Source organism: Entelurus aequoreus, linkage group LG28 (assembly GCF_033978785.1).
Source record: "Entelurus aequoreus isolate RoL-2023_Sb linkage group LG28, RoL_Eaeq_v1.1, whole genome shotgun sequence".
Classification (NCBI taxonomy): domain Eukaryota; kingdom Metazoa; phylum Chordata; class Actinopteri; order Syngnathiformes; family Syngnathidae; genus Entelurus; species Entelurus aequoreus.
In genome coordinates, this window is record NC_084758.1 from 30,272,614 (window position 1) to 30,292,152 (window position 19,539).

Here is a 19,539-nt window from a genome sequence, read left to right on the forward strand (position 1 = left end):
TCAACATACAAGACAACTTGTCTTTTAGTAGTAAGTAAACAAACAAAAACTCCTAATTTAGCTGCTGACATATGCAGTAACATATTGTGTCATTTATCTACCTATTATTTTGTCTACATTATTAAGGACAAGTGGTAGAAAATTAATTATTAATCGACTTGTTCATTTACTGTTAATACCTGCTTACTTTCTGTTTCAACATGTTCTATCTACACTTCTGTTAAAATGTAACAATCACTTATTCTGCTGTTGTTTGATACTTTACATTAGTTTTGGATGATACCACAAATTTCGGTATCAATCCGATACCAAGTAGTTACAGGATCATACATTGGTCATATTCAAAGTCCTCATGTGTCCAGGGAAATAATTCCTGAATTTATAAACATAATATGAATGAACCGGTACTTTTTAGAGGCGGTATAGTACAGAATATGATTAATTAGTATCGCGGTACTGTACTAATACGGTATACCGTACAACCCTACAGTGGAGCAATGCTACAATTAGGACTGCAACTAACGATTAATTTGATCATCGATTAATCTGTCGGTTATTACTTCGATTAATCGATTAATAATCGGATAAAAGAGACAAACTACATTTCTATCCTTTCCAGTATTTTATTGAAAAAAAACAGCATACTGGCACCATACTTATTTTGATTATTGTTTCTCAGCTGTTTGTACATGTTGCAGTTTATAAATAAAGTTTTATTTAAAAAATAAAAATAAAAATAAAAAAAATTTAAAAGCCTCTGCGCATGCGCATAGCATAGATCCAACGAATCGATGACTAAATTAATCGGCAACTATTTTTATAATCTATTTTAATTGATTAGTTGTTGCAGCCCTAGTTACAATAAATGCATAAACTCAATAATGAAAGCAAAGAGTCAGTAAAGCTGCAGTTTCAAATACATCACCTCCGCGACCGCCGCCTCTTCCTCCGCCTCTACCCCCACCTCGACCTCTTGGCGGGCCTTTTTCTCCAGGCGGCCTGGGCAGGAATCTCTGCAGTGGTAGGAGCTTCATTGGATCTATATAAAACTGAAAAAATATATATATATACATTTAATAGACCGATGCAAAATAACATACATGGACTTGGGGATGCAATGTTTACCTTCTGCAGCTTCTTAAACGAAGACGCCTTCATATTTTCAGAAAGTTTGACGGAAAAATACTGACCGGGTGCGTTAAGAAAACTACAAATAAAATACAAACAATAAAATGGGGGACAGACGCCGAATAGAAAAGATACAAAGTCACGCAGCTGCCCGAATATCTCGTCCACCTTGCCAATCTGCTCCTTGTTTTCCAGGTACACCGGGGCATTGAAGTAGGGAACTTTGTTTTCAGCTGTTGTGCACTTGCACACAATTTCATCCTCACATGGATGCACAAACTCTCCTAAAGCTGTGGAGGAGATATGTCGACATAACAGTTAACGTGTGTACTTTTTAGACCAGTGGAGAAAACGTCCATTATTAAAAAGGAACTGCACTTTTTCTTTTTAAACTTTGCCTATGATTTACACTCCGATCTTGTCCACACGCAGACACATACTTTTGTCTTTAAAAACGCATACTTTTGCAAACCCTGGCTAAAGTGTAGAGTTCCAAAACTCTCCACTTAGCGTATGCGTGTACACGGCACAAACGGAGACTTGTGATGGTTGCGCGCTGTCATTTCCAAGCTCAACAACACTGCCTTTAAACACATTATAAGAGGACTTACTGTATGTTTAAACGTAAACATGCTGCTCTTTTCCCTCAACATTAATAAAAAAAGACATCAAAATGGGCTTTGCAACACTCCCGGTGGTGCTAATGACAGTCAGCTGTTTTGGATATGATCGCTGTGGAACCTCCACCTGATGGGACAACTTTGACAAGCAAGACTTTTTGCTTGGTGTCATAAGAAAGGTGCAACATTATCTTATGTTTTTAGTCTTTCTTTAACGACAAATCATGACGTTTACTTTCGTGTCTTGCTTCCTTTTTTGTAGATGGAGCCGGGTGCAACCGTGCAAAAAGCGACCAAGCAACTAAAAAAAACAACAATAATGTAGCGTCCTCCTTGTAGTGTGTACTGATGTTAAAGACAATACACACTTCATTGCACATGTACTATGTCACTATATCCATGATTAAATGCTTTATAATTCCATGAGTTTTGCAACGGCACACGCTTTATATAGGCACTTAAACATGCAAAAGGGTTTCCTTGGCTCGTTAGTGTGTGCTGATTTTTGAAATAATGTACACTTCACTGCACATGTAATACATCACCATGTTATAATTCTATGAGTGTTGGCTTTCAGCAGCACAGGCGTGAATGCGCTCTTTAATAATGTTCCCAGGATTCTGTGTACGTGCAGGCTGGTTTTACAGATTATGTACATGTCATTGTACGACTACCGTATTTTTCGGACTATAAGTCGCAGTTTTTTTTCATAGTTTGGCCGGCTTATACTCAGGAGCGACTTATGTGTGAAATTATTAACACATTACTGTAAAATATCAAATAATATTATTTATCTCATTCACGTAAGAGACTAGACGTATAAGATTTCATGGGATTTAGCGATTAGGAGTGACAGATTGTTTGGTAAACGTATAGCATGTTCTATATGTTATAGTTATTTGAATGACTCTTACCATAATATGTTACGTTAACATACCAGGCACGTTCTCAGTTGGTTATTTATGCCTCATATAATGTACACTTATTCAGCCTGTTGTTCACTATTCTTTATTTATTTTAAATTGCCTTTCAAATGTCTATTCTAGGTGTTGGGTTTTATCAAATAAATTTCCCCCAAAAATGCGACTTATACTCCAGTGCGACTTATATATGTTTTTTTCCTTCTTTATTATGCATTTTCGGCCGGTGCGACTTATACTCCGGAGAGACTTATAGTCCGAAAAATACGGTAGTATGTCAAAATAAACATAATAGGAAGTGTAATGCCACCAGTCAGCTATTGCTGCTTTTTTTCAGGCTTCTGATTGGTCAAAATGTGCATGACAGCAGGTGTATGCGTTTGTGTGTAGACGTAGACACTTTTGAAACTACACTTGTGTGGATGGAGATTGTTTTAACCCCAAATATGTGTTTTTGTGGACATGGCTTCAGAAAAACTTGTTTTTGTCTCACGTAGGTATTGTACACTTGATAGGCAAAAATCCCCCCAAAAAGTGCAGTTCCACTTTAAACTGTCACAGTAGCCCCATGATAATGAGATGGTACTCTAATGGTTACACAAACTTACCAACAACATATTCTGGGGGTCCATAGTCTTGCTGTCTGTTAAAACCTCCACGACCACCACCCCTGCCGCCACCATAGCCTCCTCCTCCTCTGCCGCCATAGCCTCCTCCGCCGCCATAGCCTCCTCCTCGGCCTCCCCCACCACGGTTAAATCCTCCGCCTCGTCCTCCACCGCCTCTGTACGACATTCTTCAACTGAACTACTGGGGAAAAAAAGCAACACATCGTTGGTGTTTTTATTGACTTGTGTCAAGCTTTTGACACAATCGATCATTCCTTACTTCTGCAAAAATTGGAAAACTATGGCATGAGAGGTGTTTCACAACAGTGGTTGAGTAGTTATTTAAGTGATAGATCTCAATATGTAGAAATTAATAAGACTAAATCACAGCCAAGAAGAGTAACGTGTGGGGTTCCACAAGGCTAAGTTATTTATACTTTATTTAAATGATATTTGTTCAGTTTTTAATAAATGTAAATGTATTATGTTTGCAGATGATACAAATGTATATTGTTCAGGAGAAGACTTGAAGGAAGTGTTGAGGATAATAGAGGTTGAGTTGATTCAGCTAAAAACATGGTTTGATATTAATAAGTTATCATTAAATGATAAGAAAACAAAATGTATGTAGTTTAGTGGTGCAAGGACATATTGTGAAGCAACATTTTAATTAAATCAAGTGGAAATTGATATACAATATATGAAACTAAGTTCTTGGGCATATTTGATCACAAATGATGTTGGAAACCGCCGATTGAATATATAAAGGGAAAAATATCCAAATCCATTGCTATTCTTGTACGTAAGTAGTAAAGTAAAACACATGCTGAATAAGAAATGTCTGCAGATGTTATATTATTCTTTTATTTTTCCACATTTAACATATTGTGTTGAAGTTTGGGGAAATGTTTATAAAACAAACAGACCCAATAATTGAACTCCAAAAAAGGGTCATTAGAATAATACACAAAGTGTGCTACGATGAACCTACCAATCCATTATTCATAAAAGTTAAAGTTAAAGTACCAATGATTGGTGTGGTGAGATTATCCTCTGCATTTGACCCATCACCCTCACCCCCTGGGAGGAGAGGGGAGCAGTGAGTAGCAGCGGTGGCCACGCCCGGGAATTATTTTTGGTGATTTTGCTAAGTTCTACTGTGTTAACATGTTCAGATATTGTGTTTTAAAAAATAATGGAAATTATGTTGTGCGTAAATAATTGATTGATTTAAACTTTTATTAGTAGATTGCACAGTACAGTACATATTCCGTACAATTGACCACTAAATGGTAACACCCGAATACGTTTTTCAACTTGTTTAAGTCGGGGTCCACGTTAATCAATTCATGGTACAAATATATACTATCAGCATAATACAGTCATCACACAAGTTAATCATCAGAGTATATACATTTAATTATTTACATTATTTACAATCCGGGGGTTGGGGTGAGGTTGGGTTGCTATCAGCATACTTTAGTCATCAACAATTATATCATCTGAGAAATGGACATTGTAACAGTGTAGGTCTCACTTGGTAGGATATGTACAGCGAGCGGTGACCATAGTATGTATAATAAAAAGATGGTATTAAAATCACTAGTAAGTATTGTTAAAAAAAAACATTTTTTACAACATTTTTCTAGAACAAAAAACTTTTCATATTCTTAACACTAGAACCATGTTTTCTTATAAACATGGTTTATAAGAACGGGGTACGGCGTGGCAAAGATGGGAGAGTGGCCGTGCCAGCAATTTGAGGGTTACTGGTTCAATCCCCACCTTCTACCATCCGTTCGTTGTGTCCTTGAGCAAGACACTTCACCCTTGCTCCTGATGGGACTGGTTAGCGCTGTGCATGGCAGCTCCCGCCATCAGTGTGTGAATGTGTGTGTGTGAATGTGAAAATAGTGTCAAAGCGCTTTGAGTTCCTTAAAAAGGGTAGAAAAGCGCTACACAAGTACAACCCATTTACCATTTATAAGTAAACATTGATTGATTGATTGACTGTCTCTGTGCGGCCTGGTAGAAAATGCGTCACGGACTGGTGCCGGTCCCCGGATCGGTGGTTGGGGACCACTGATATAAAGTATACGTATTCAGTATATAAAATAAGATTGGCAAATCTGCACGGTGGAAACAAGCTTGTATTCTAAATGTTATTTAAAATTAAGAGGAGAAAACTATAATTTACGGGGGATATTGATTTTTTGAAATATGTAAAGTAAAAAGGAATATAAAATACAAATGCATTTCAGTTTTAGGAGTTAAATGGTGGAACAAGCTCAGTGATGAGCTGAAGACCATGAATTGATTTATGTGGACCCCGACTTAAACAAGTTGAAAAACGTATTGGTGTGTTACCATTTAGTGGTCAATTGTACGGAATATGTACTGTACTGTGCAATCTACTAATAAAAGTTATTAATCAATTCATCCAATTGATTTTTTGAACGTTGATGTTCCAGGCAATCTAATTCTCAGTGACTGTATATGATAGGCAAATATAACCCTTAGCTTCAGCCTATGGGTGAGGGCGGACCTACGTCACTTCCGCCTACCAATCCCCTAGCAACCGGTAATTCGTTGAAAACAAACCAGCTCACAGCGAACACAGCATTGACAGAAAAAGCATTTAACGAGCGTTGTGGCTTGGAAGTCGGCGTTAAATCCTTCATTTACGCATTTTTACTTATTCGCATATCGTGTGAAAAAACGAAAATGTATTATTTGCGTCAGACTCGTCTCAGTGAACTTTAAAGCTTCTCAGGCTTAGCTTGCTAGTTAGCTTAGCCTGCGCGCTACTAAGAAAGAGACGCGGAAGTTATCAACAACAAGATCAAGTGTTAGTGTATAAAATATTGAGAGATTTGAGGGCTACATGTATTGTTTAAGTACAACTGTTCTTCGCCAGGTGTTCTTTGGCCGCCCTGGCTTACGTTTTCCCGGTGGTGTCCATCTTAGCACTGCCTTTGGTATCCTCTCGTTGTCCGGTTTTCGAAAATAGCTAGCTAGGCTATAGACTATATAGTATAAACCGCATGTTATTTTTGTACAACAACTTCAGCTGTCGAACGTTATAAGGTAAAAATTCAACAAGTACAAAATTAGCACGGACGGTATAGCCAAGTTGTGGTTAAGAAGGTGGATTTTTGTTCCTTATATTTACCAGAAACGAAGTGATCCGAACACACGACCCGGGACTTTGGGGGACTCCAGTGAGAACCGTCCTCGTTTTCCCGGTGTAAAGCTGGGAGCCATTTGTCTCGTCTCTGTGGGCTTTTATCGCGCTTTGGCAGAACAAAATACAACCTTTGTTTTCCCTGTTTCCAGTTGTGGTTAGCACAACCAAAAACAGCACAGTTTTTCGGCATTTTGGAGGCAGAATGACGGGTTTAACCAGCGTAGGTCGACAGGTTCAAGAGTAATGGCAACGGTTTGTTTTCAACGCCAGTCTCGTTGCTATGGCTCGAAGAACCCGTATGTAGCTCAGTTGCCCGGATGTCGGCCCTCACCCATTCCTTTTTTCGGTCATTTTTTGTTTTGTATGATTGCTAATATGTATAATCTGTGCTGTTAAATCCATCACACAAAATGGTTGATTATAGAAAAAGTGGGATATAAAATCTAGTCTATTATTATCCATCCATCCATTTTCTACAGCTTGTCCCTTTTTATTATTATTATTATTATATGACCGAAATAAACTCATTTTAATTCATTCATTCATTCAACTACAAACACAGAATGAAAAGAAAAAAAATACATGAAAAATAAACTTTAGATCACATGTTAGGATGAAACAATAGCGAATGGACGTCAGTGTATGAATTAGCTTTACTGCTAGCTGGGTCCCACCATATAAACATACTAACTTTCCAAACAACAACCATGACACGCAGAAGTTTTATATTTGACATAAAATACGTATAACTTATAAATTGTGTCTCGTTTTCTCGACTCACAACTTTGGCAGCGACTCCCGACTCAGCAGTCCTCCATGCGACCACAACACGTGTGACTCCTCTGCCGTAAAGCGGTGCGGCTGGTGTCGCAAAGCCCAGGACGGAAACTGTCGGAAATACCAGATTTCGACTGTGCTGTTTGGATTTACACTGTATGAAAAAAAAGAAAAAAGAAAAGGAATTGTCTTTTTCTGTATTGTGGAAATAAGTTGAGTCAACACACTGTACTTTTATTCACGACCCTTGGGAATAACACATCACATTTCAGGCAACGCTAAAACAGGAAGTCGCTCGTCCCTTGGGCCAATCATTTTCGTGTATACTTCAGGGACCGCTCGGAGATCGTATTACTTAAGAATATTACAGGAATTTTACCTTTGAAACCTTTTTTTTTTATTGATTGATTGAAACTTTTATTAGTAGATTGCACATTTCAGTACATATTCCGTACAATTGACCACTAAATGGTAACACCCGAATACGTTTTTCAACTTGTTTAAGTCGGGGTCCACATTAATCAATCCATGGTAATACAACACAAGTTAATCATCAGAGTATATACATTGAATTATTTACATTATTTATAATGTGGGATGAGGACGGTTTGGTTGATACCAGTATACTCAGTCATCAACAATTACATCATCAGAGAAATGGGCATTGAAACAGTGTTGCATACTACAAATAAAGGTTTATAAAAAACAAAAACAAAACTGTGAGGTTTTGTTTGTTAGACGTGTGACTCCTCTGCCGTAAAGCCAATGACGGAAACTGTCGGAAATCCACATTTCGACTGTGCAGGTTTTGTTCATCTTGGACAATATTCACGACACATTTGTGCTTTGTTTTAAAGATGTGCTATTTGGATTTACACTGTATGAAAAAAAAATTGTGAAAATGAATTTTACCTTTGCAGCCTCATTATACCATTGGCTAAGTTTTAGATTCATAAATGTAAGTTTCTCAATACCCGACCGTTTTTTTGTGCCTTTAAAAAATAATTAGAACTCTACTTTAAAACGCTTACCTCTGACAAACAAAAAGCTGTGAAAACTATGATGCTGTGCTCCAAATTTGGATTATTTACGGAACTTGTGTGAGCCTATGGCTTTATATATAATACTTTTATATTTATTATTATTATTTTTATTTATTTATTTTATTGTATTTTTTAAGTATTTTTTTTGCATTCTTCTTTAGTTGCTTTATTGACTGCGTTGTACTGTTTATGTACTTGTTTTGATTATTATTTATTTTATTGTATGTAAATGTTAAATATTATAAATGAACGTTTTAGAAAAAAAAGACAAAAGAAAAAAAAGGACTGTGAGGTTTCGTTTATTTGTTGTGTGACTCCTTTACCGTAAAGCAGTGCGGCATGTGTCGCAAAGCCAATGACGGGAACTGTCGGAAATACCGATTTCGACTGTGAGGTTTCGTTTGTTTGTCCAAGCGACTAACAGCAAAATTGCACCAGTTTAAGTGGCAACGTAATGTGCTAAAGTCAGCGTTAAGTGTTATTTTATTGTGTTATGTCCCAGGAACTCTGCACGCCACTTTATAATGTCAACAGCAGGTCAGGTGAGAGGAAACTTTACGGCACTGTGCCCCATCAAAACAAGTACAGTGCAAACATAGTTGTCCTTTTGTGTGACTCTCCATGTATTTAACATTTTAATGAGATTGACACAAAACAACACAATGGTATATTTGTGTTACAGGTCATTAAGTGTAAGGCAGCTGTTGCATGGGAACCAGGGAAGCCTGTGGTCATTGAAGATGTGGAGGTGTCTCCACCTAAACCCCACGAAGTCCGCATTAAGGTGCGCCCCTGGCCAAGCGTCAGTCAAATTACTCCCAAAAGTTCACAAACACACAAAAATGTTTTTAGTAATGGCAAAAAAAAAAAAAAAATCTGTAGGTAAAAAAACGATTTTCAAGTAAAAAGCACAAAAAACTATTTTCCGCAATTTAAAAAAAAAATCGCAAATATTCAATCAATTTTATGCAAGTAAAAAAATGAATCGCAGATAAATAAAAAACAACAACAGATTTCTTCAATAAAAAAACTATTTGCAAGTAAAAAAAAATATTTTCTTCAATTAAAAAAGATTCGTAAAAAAACAATTTTCCTTAATTAAAAAAAATGATTCACAAGTAAAAAACAAACCATTTTCTTAAATTTAAAAAAATAATTCGCAAGTATAAAAGCAATTTTATTCAAGTAAAAAAATGTTTTTCGCGAGTATAAAGATAATTATCTTGTACAAGTGTCATCATTGTTGGAAGTATTGAGTAAAATTACTCCCAAAGGTCCACAAACACACAAAAACGTTTGTACTAATGGCAATAAAAAAATAATACATCTGTAAGTAAAAAAACGATTTTCAAGTAAAACGAGCAAAAAACTATTTTCCGCAATTAAAAAAAACTATTCGCAAATATTCAAATCAATTTTATGCAAGTAAAAATAAATAAAAATGTGCAATTATAAAAGAAATCTGCAAGTAAAAAACGAATCTCAGGTAAAAACAACAACACATTTATTCAATAAAAAAAACTATTTGCAAGTAAAAAAACGAATCGCAGGTAAAAAAAAAAACAACACATTTCTTCAATAAAAAAACTGTTTGCAAGTAAAAAAACGAATCACAGGTAAAAAAAAACAACACATTTCTTCAATAAAAAAAAACTATTTGCAAGTAAAAAAACAACTATTTTCCGCAATTCCATCCATCCATCCATCCATCCATCCATCTTCTTCCGCTTATCCTTTTATGCAAGTAAAAAAACAAAACAATTTGCAATTACAAAAAAAATCTACAAGTAAAAAGCGAATCGCAGGTAAAAAAAAAACCAACACATTTCTTAGAATTGTCCCTCACCTAAAAACATTGCTGCACAAGATCATTTTAACATTAGAAAAAGCCTCCACACGAGTATTAATAACAATAAAATGTACGTATGGATACAAATATTGTAAATACCATTGGAATAGAAATGAGCACATTATAAAAATGTGAATGCACAATAGTATGTGTGTATGCTTGAACTACTTTACATATCCGAAAAATTAACCAGAAAAGTGAATCCAAATGAATAAATAAATAGAAAATATATATATATATATGTATAAATAGGAAAAAATAAATATATATATATATATATATATATATATATATATATATATATATATATATAAACAGACATATACATATATATACACAGACATACATACAGTATACACACACATATATGTATATACATATATATACACACACACACACACATGCATATATATATGAGTGTGCGTGTATATATATGTATATACATATGTGTGTGTGTATATACTGTACGTATGCAAGTATATATGTATGTTTAGTTGTATGTCTGTGTATATATGTATATGTCTGTATATATATATATATATATATATACGTATATATATATATATACGTATATATATATATATATATATATATATATGTATATATATATACATATATATATATACGTATATATATATATATATATACGTATATATATATATATACGTATATATATATATATATATATATATATATATATATATATATATATATATATATATATATATACATATATATATATAGACATACTTATTTTTATACATATATTATATATTTATTATATATATGTTTAGATATATATATGTATTTATATATATATATATTTTCAAATTTTTTTAAATGCAAAAAAAATGGGTGGGCAACGGCTCACAACTGCGAATCGGTTCTCATCGTTCACTTAAGAGAGCCGCTCAAAACACTCGATCCGTTGGCGAACCTCACATCTGTACTTCTGATACGTCACAGACATTGTCGGTGGGTTCATGCACGTCAGAAAGTGTGACGTCTTGCGCCTGTGTTCGTGTAGGTTGTTGCCACAGGTGTGTGCCACACCGACTGGGAGTACTTGTACAAGACCGGTAAAGGGATGAAATTCCGACCGTTCCCGCTAGTTTTGGGACACGAAGGAGCGGGAGAGGTGGAAAGTGTCGGTCCGGGAGTGAGCAAATTCTCAGCAGGTAAATCATACCACCTGTTAAGTAAAATGTGAGGTTCATACTAAAGATATTTTCGACTTTTGTCTTCTCCCCAGGTGATAAAGTCATTCCTCTATTCTTGCCGCAGTGTGGCGAATGCGAGCGTTGCCGCAGCCCGAAAACCAATCACTGCAGGAAGAACTGGTATGTGTATGGATTAGTGTTGTCCCGATACCAATATTATATAATGTATTTCAGTACTTTTCGGTACTTTTCTAAATAAAGGGCAGCACAAAAAATTGCATTATTGGCTTTATTTTAACAAAAAATCTTAGGGTACATTAAACATATGTTTATTATTGCACGTTTGTCCTTAAATAAAATAGTGAACATACAAGACAACTTGTCTTTTAGTAGTAAGTAAACAAACAAATGCTCTTAATTTAGCTGCTGACATATGCAGTAACATTTTGTGTCATTTATCATTCTATTATTTTGTCTACATTATTAAGGACAAGTGGTAGAAAATGAATAATTAATCTACTTGTTCATTTACTGTTAATATCTGCTTACTTTCTCTTTTAACATGTTCTATCTACACTTCTGTTAAAATGAAATAATCACGTATTCTTCTCTTCTTTGATACTTTACATTAGTTTTGGATATTACCACAAATTTGGGTATCAATCCGATACCAAGTAGTTACAGGATTATACATTGGTCATATTCAAAGTCCTCATGTATCCAGGGACATATTTCCAAAGTTTGAAAACATAAAAGAAAAAAGATTTTGTGATGTTAAAAAATATCAATGTAAACATAGTAGTATCGACTAGATACGCTCCTGTACTTGGTATCATTACAGGGGATGTTAGGTGCAGATCCACCAATGGCGTTTGTTTATATTGTAGCGTCCCTGAAGAGTTGGTGCTGCAGGGAATTCTGGGAATTTGTTCTGTAGTGTTTATGTTGTGTTATGATAAAAATATTCTCCCAAAATGTGTTTGTCATTGTTGTTTAGTATGGTTTCACTATATGACATATGTTAATGACAGTGTTGTTTAGTATGGTTTCACTATATGACATATGTTAATGACAGTGTTGTTTAGTATGGTTTCACTATATGACATATGTTAATGACAGTGTTGTTTAGTGTGGTTTCACTATATGACACATGTTTATGACAGTGTTGTTTAGTGTGGTTTCACTATATGACACATGTTTATGACAGTGTTGTTTAGTGGGGTTTCACTATATGACACATGTTAATGACAGTGTTGTTTAGTGTGGTTTCATTATATGGCACATATTTATGACAGTGTTGTTTAGTGGGGTTTCACTATATGACACATGTTAATGACAGTGTTGTTTAGTGTGGTTTCACTATATGACACATGTTTATGACAGTGTTGTTTAGTGTGGTTTCACTATATGACACATGTTTATGACAGTGTTGTTTAGTGGGGTTTCACTATATGACACATGTTAATGACAGTGTTGTTTAGTGTGGTTTCATTATATGGCACATATTTATGACAGTGTTGTTTAGTGGGGTTTCACTATATGACACATGTTAATGACAGTGCTGTTTAGTGTGGTTTCACTATATGACACATGTTTATGACAGTGTTGTTTAGTGTGGTTTCACTATATGACACATGTTTATGACAGTGTTGTTTAGTGGGGTTTCACTATATGACACATGTTAATGACAGTGTTGTTTAGTGTGGTTTCATTATATGGCACATATTTATGACAGTGTTGTTTAGTGTGGTTTCACTATATGGCACGTGTTTATGACAGTGTTGGCGTCATTCATACAGCCACCCTTCGTGTGACATGTATGGCTGTTCACTAAGTATGCCCTTCATCCACTTGTGAGTAGTGTGTTCAAAATTAAGATGGTCAGCTTGTTTGTTAATGATCAGACGTATTGAAATCTTCTGTGTCTGCTTGTAAGTACTCCGTGATTGTGCACTGCCGAACATGCTCGTATGCATGACACGTCACATCGGGTGGGGAACCGGTACTTTTTAGAGTCGGTATAGTACCGAATATGATTCATTAGTATGGCGGTACTATACTAATACTGGTATTGTGTACAACCCTAGTATGGATCGTCACATTTGTGTTGCTTTTGTGGTCTGATCTCCATGTGTCATCTTAGGGCCAACACACAAGCGGGCGTCCTGGCCGATGGCGCCAGCAGGATCTCCTGCAGAGGACAACAGGTGTTCCAATTCCTGGGCGTGAGCTCCTTCTCACAATACACCGTGGTCCCGGACACTTCCGTAGCAAAGATAAGAAGCGACGCGCCGCTGGACAAAGTGTGTCTACTTGGCTGCGGCGTCTCCACCGGTTACGGCGCTGCCCTAAACGCAGGGAAGGTAAGATGACATGGCGTCCACCAGCGGGGTGCCGTGAAAAAACAGGTTTGTGCTGAACTTCATCCAGGTGGAGAAGGACTCCACGTGTGCCGTCTTCGGGTTAGGAGCGGTCGGTCTTGCCGCGGTGATGGGCTGCCAGGTCGCCGGGGCGAAGAGGATCATCGGCATCGACATCAACCCCGACAAGTTCGAGAAGGCCAAACTGTTTGGGGCCACTGATTGCGTCAACCCCCGGGAGCACAGCCGAGACATCCAGGAGGTGCTGGTGGAGATGACAGGCGGCGGCGTGGACTTCGCTCTGGAGTGTGTGGGCAATACTGATGTCATGGTGGGTATTACTCCACCGTAGGGTTGTACGGTATACCGGGATTAGTATAGTACCGCGATACTAATGAATCATATTCGGTACTATACCTGTCCTCCCAGTTGTCGACACGTCGTGTCGTCGTTGGTTTTACGAGCATGTTCGGCAGCGCACACACACAGAGTACTGACAAGCAGACACAGTGTGTAGACAGAAAAGGGAGAACGGACGCATTTTGACTTAAAAACTAAGGATAAAGGTGAAGTTATAACACTGAAACGCCCTCAGGAAGAGGTGCTTTAAGACATGGCTCGCTAGCTAGCAGCTAAAGTCCATCCGCCGTTGACAGTGTTTTAGCTACTTCTAAATCACTAATCCTTGTCTCCATGGCGACAAATAAAGTACGTTTCTTACAAGTATCATCCCTGCAGGACGAGGAATAGCTAAACATGCTTCACTACACACCGTAGCTCACCGGCGTCACAATGTAAACAAACGCCATTGGTATAAAGATACCAAGTACAGGAGCGTATCTAGTCTATACTACCATGATTACATCGATATTTTTTAGCATCACAAAATCTTTTTTCGATTTTTAAAAATGTATATTATGTTTATAAAGCCAGGAAATATGTCCCTGGACACATGAGGACTTTGAATATGACCAATGTATGATCCTGTAACCTAAATTTGTGGTATCATACAAAACTAATGTAGAGCATCCAAACAACAGAAGAATAAGTGATTATTACATTTTAACAGAAGTGTAGATAAAACATGTTAAAAGAGAAAGTAAGCAGATATTAACAGTAAATGAACAAGTAGATTAATAATTAATTTTCTACCACTTGTCCTTCATAATGTTGACAAAATAATAGGTAGATAAATGACACAATATGTTACTGCATATGTCAGCAGACGAATCATGAGCTTTGTTTGTTTACTTACTACTAAAAGACAAGTTGTCTAGTACGTTCACTATTTTATTTAAGGACAAACGTGCAATAAAAAAACTTGGATTTAATGTACCGTGAGATTTTTTGTTAAAATAAAGCCAATAATGCAAGTTTTTGTGGTCCCCTTTATTTAGAAAAATATCAGAAAGTACAGAAAATATTGGTATCGGGACCACACTACTCCACCGTCATACCACAAATATGAACACATTGATTAATCACCTGCACAAATGAACGATACAAGTGCTTGAATCTGTGGTGTTCCCGTAGACCGCCGCGCTGGAGTCCACCACCGACGCGTGGGGCGTCTGCGTGGTCGCCGGCTGGACGGAGACCGAGGCGATGAAGGTGGCGGTTGAAAAGATACTCATGGGTCGTACGCTGAAGGGGACATATTTTGGAGGTGATTTTATGCAGAATATGCTGCATTTAGGCCTGGGCCGATAACACACCTTGCTGGACGATACCATGACCCACAAATTATTGCCGATAAACAATATTATTTTAAGACTAAACTAAGCACTAGTCTTAAAAGTTAACATTTCAAACGCAATAAACGTATTTGTAATTATTTTTTAAAAAAACATTGTGATTGGAAAGTCAGGAACTTTTATCCTAAATAAGTAATCTTGCACTTTAATAAATGTTAAAGTTCTTGAAGTGCAGTTTTTTCCAAGTTAGAAAATCTGCTTCGGCTGTTTTGTTTTGTTGTCTTCTCTGTTGCCACAATTTTCCAACAACTTTGTCTGTGTTGATAGGTTTGAAGCCAAAATATTTCCACTCATGGACATTTGGCTCCTATTTTTTGTTACTTTGCGGTTCTTCTCAGTAGCAACTAGGAATGTTTATTGTTAAGATTTCATCGATACCGATATTCCTTGTCAATATTGGTATTCATCGGTACTCTTATCGGTTCTATATGTAAAGTTGTGAAAAAAATATTGTCTTTATTACCATTTTTATTCGCACAAGAGATTATACACCAGCAACATCATGTAACATCTCACAGCAATGAAGTCTTTTATCAACACCTGTTTTTTAAAGAAATCAAGTATGTGTGCAGTGCAAGGTGCAATACAGTTGTGTTATCCTTTTGTAAAGAGCACACACTTCCATCACTGTGTTTCTATTCATTACCATTACACTCAGCTGGAAATAATATTCATATATGGAATTATTGTGCAGAGCACATTTGTTTTACATGATATAATCATATGAAATATTAATCAATACAATCAATAAGCATGTTAGGTGGGTGTGCATTTAAGCAAGGTGTGTTTTGATACCACGCAAACATGGCGCGTTGGAGTGACGTCAGATAGCGACTTTAGAGACCTTGCTTCAGAGCAACTTCATGGATTATTATACTTTTTCATATAATTATAATAATATTTAACATTTTCACTTTATTGAGTGGTTTACTGAGTCGCTAGGAGGACGGTTGATGAAGCGAGGTTGCGGCTATCGGGAGTAAAACGCATTCGGGGACGGCATGGCGCAGTTGGGATCAGGCCTGGCCCTAACCAATCTGGCGCCCTAGGCAAGATTTTAGGTGGCGCCCCCCCACATCGGCAGTGAAGTGTATATACTCACAAGAAACCGAATAGCTTTGTCTTTGACCTTCTGTTTTACTTAAAGAAAGCAAATTAACATATTATATGAGAATGTTATGTTATGATTATCTTTAACCGAATCACAGCAGTGCTCAAATTAAAAAACAGCATTCCCTCTCATATGATATTGCTTAATTAACATGAATGATGTGCACTTTAACAACTAGGCTTACAACTATACCTAATATATAAAGGGGTGGAAAAGTGACTATTACCTGCAGGGCAAACATTAGCTAACCAGAAGGCAATAACAATGTAAACAAAAAACACCTGCTTAAAAGATCTAATACAAATGTCCCTGAGGAATGTAAGGTGGGAGTACTGTAATTACCTAACGTTACATTATTACTTTCCATAACAATTTAGCCCCCTCCACAATATTAACACAACGTTAAAACAGAACTAGCTATTTATTGATTAGCAATTGCTGAATCATGTAACATTAGCTTAATGCTAAAAAGCCAGGTTACTATCACATTCTGTAACAGACAAATAATTTCATGTAGGCTAACGTTACCTACCTGCTACCTCTGTCTTTTTCTCGTTTCTCCTCTTCTTTTCTCTTTTTTCTTCCCTAGACACCTGACAGTTTTGGCCGTTTTGACATCTTGTGTTGATTTTTTGATGTGGTGACGTCCAAAAAGAGTCATGATACGGGAAGGGAGGGGGCGCACCGTGCGGAGGGAAGGGGGGAGGGGGCGTAATGTTGTAACAAATAATATTTCAATTAAATAGGCTTTACTTTGCATTATAATTAACGTGGGATTATTTTTTGTATTTAGAAATAATAGTACCAACTTTTTTCTTTTTTTTTCTCCAACATTTGTGGCACTGGCGTGGCGCCCCCTGATGGACGGCGCCCTTAGCATTTGCCTATACGGCCTATGCCACGGGCCGGCCCTGGTTGGGAGAGTGGCCGTGCCAGCAACCTGAGGGTTCCTGGTTCAATCCCCACCTTCTACCAACCTCGTCACGTCTGTTGTGTTCTTGAGCAAGACACTTCACCCTTGCTCCTGATGGGTCGTGGTTCGGACCTTGCATGGCAGCTCCTGCCGTCAGTGTGTGAATGGGTGAATGTGGAAATAATGTCAAAGTGCTTTGAGTACCTTAAAAAGGTAGAAAAGCGCTATACAAGTATAACCCATTTATCATTCACTTCAAACTGACTTTAACTCTTTGTAGGAGTGTCAAAAAACAATTAATTTTCGATGTAATCGCCATTCCTATTTGTATCGATTTAAAAAAAAGAATTTTTTTAAAACAAAAGATTTTTTTTGATGTAGATGCCCATATCTGCTGTACAAATTTACTGTAAAAAAAAGTATGTGTTGGATATTTCTATTGTTGCTTTTTTGTATTTGACTTTATTAAATGTTTGGGTAGAATTGTATTAAACAAAACCAGTTTTACTTTAAGTAATAAAAAAAAATGATCAGAGTAGTTTATCTATTATGGAGGAATTTAATGAATTAATCATAGAACTGGCACCCAATGTTGTTAAAAAAAAGTATTGATTTTGAATCGAGAAACATTTTGAATTGAGAATCGATCCTGAATCGAATTGTTCCTTCTTAGTGTCAAGACTTGGTCTGTGGCGTGGTTTGTTCTCCCGTGGTGCAATTGGACTAAACGTGGCGTGCAGGTGAGGACATGTTTAATATATTAACTCAAAAAAGGCTCAAAAGGGGATAAACAAAAGGCGCGCACAATGGCGGAAGTACAAAACTAGACTATGAAAACAAAACACTAGCACAAAGGCAAAAAACTATGAACAATAACAAAACTTACTTGACACGACAAGAGGGGCAAAAGGAGGAGCAGCATGGATCATGAGGGTGAACAGAGTGATGTCGCCAGGCCGACTGCCTGGCAACAATGGCCTTAAATACTGGTGACATGATTAGTGAAAACGTGAGACAGGTGCGTGACATGAGGATGTGAAACAGGTGCGTGATAAGACAGGTGAAAACTAATGAGTGACCATGGAAACCAAACCAAACAAGGAAGTGCAACCAGGAACTAAAAAAAGAGCCCAAAACCCAAGCAAAACAAAAACATGATTAACACAGACATGACACTTAGAATCGAATCGGATCGTGTGGTGCCCAAAGATTCACAGCCCTACACTGCACAAAGTCAGTGTTCAAAACCAAGAACAAATACAAAAAGTAGGGGTATTTTATTTGAACTAAGCAAAATTATCTGCCAATAGAACAAGAAAATTCAAGTAACAAGTAAAGTAAAATTAGCTAACCTCAATGAACCCAAAAATACCTTAAAATTAGTATATTCTCACTAATAACAAGTGCACTTTTCTTGGTAGAAAAAAAGAAGAGACCTTTTTACTCAATATGTTGAAAAATATTCTTAAATTAATTAATACATTTTTTTTTTATGCTTGAAGTAAGAAATTATTACTTTAAAAAAGTAGTTTTATACTTATGAATGTTGATGACACAGCTTTGCATCAGTTGATATTCTAGTTTCAAGCATGTTTTACTCAATATAGGTCATCAAATCTCAGCAACAAGCTGTAATATCTTACTGAGATCATTTAGGACCAAAACCCTTAAAACAAGTAAAACACTAACATAAAATCTGCTTAGTGAGAAGAATTATCTTATCAGACAGAAAATAAGCAAATATCACCCTTATTTGAGATATTTAATCTTACTTAGATTTCAGTTTTTGCAGTGTACTTATTAGCGTGCGTGACTTTGAGGGACTTTTGAGGAAGAAATATTATTCTGTTACAAACTTGTGTGTGGGTTTGATTCCTTATTTGTGAGTATTTCAAGTTGATTATCAGATCCTACCCACATGTTTTGTTTATGCATAGCAGCAGCACCTAAAGTGAATGTGTGTCATATTTACGACGGTCTGCTGGATGAAAACAATACCGATAGCAGTGTCATTATCTTCTGGACCGACCCGATTAGGAGCAGGTTGAAAAAATACCGGTACTCGGTATACATCCCTATGAGCCACCATGTGTAAGGTAGCGGTCCCAC

General features: G+C 36.6%; 2 protein-coding genes across 7 annotated transcripts in view; one reads left to right on the forward strand and one right to left on the reverse strand.

The window, feature by feature from the left end:
* The window catches only part of gar1 (GAR1 homolog, ribonucleoprotein), a 45,216-nt gene that overhangs the window by 1,019 nt on the left and 24,658 nt on the right, over positions 1–19,539 (reverse strand). The window contains exons 3-7 of one of the 4 annotated variants that reach the window (XM_062039925.1): positions 7,245–7,394; positions 3,277–3,475; positions 1,264–1,418; positions 1,126–1,185; positions 926–1,049 (exon numbers count right to left, since the gene is read on the reverse strand). In XM_062039925.1, the coding sequence (XP_061895909.1) occupies positions 926–1,049; positions 1,126–1,185; positions 1,264–1,418; positions 3,277–3,463 (526 nt within the window). In that variant the 5' untranslated portion in view covers positions 3,464–3,475; positions 7,245–7,394. Of the gene's footprint in view, positions 1–925; positions 1,050–1,125; positions 1,186–1,263; positions 1,419–3,276; positions 3,479–7,244; positions 7,395–19,539 lie in introns of all 4 variants that reach the window. The other 3 variants (XM_062039924.1, XM_062039928.1, XM_062039926.1) reach the window with 3 other exon arrangements.
* Positions 7,985–19,539, forward strand: part of LOC133645109 (alcohol dehydrogenase class-3-like) — a 12,584-nt gene continuing 1,029 nt past the window's right edge. The window contains exons 1-8 of one of the 3 annotated variants that reach the window (XM_062039919.1): positions 7,985–8,045; positions 8,786–8,825; positions 8,966–9,067; positions 11,160–11,310; positions 11,385–11,472; positions 13,436–13,655; positions 13,723–13,983; positions 15,186–15,318. In XM_062039919.1, the coding sequence (XP_061895903.1) occupies positions 8,808–8,825; positions 8,966–9,067; positions 11,160–11,310; positions 11,385–11,472; positions 13,436–13,655; positions 13,723–13,983; positions 15,186–15,318 (973 nt within the window). In that variant the 5' untranslated portion in view covers positions 7,985–8,045; positions 8,786–8,807. Of the gene's footprint in view, positions 8,046–8,593; positions 8,866–8,965; positions 9,068–11,159; positions 11,311–11,384; positions 11,473–13,435; positions 13,656–13,722; positions 13,984–15,185; positions 15,319–19,539 lie in introns of those variants that run through there. The other 2 variants (XM_062039921.1, XM_062039920.1) reach the window with 2 other exon arrangements.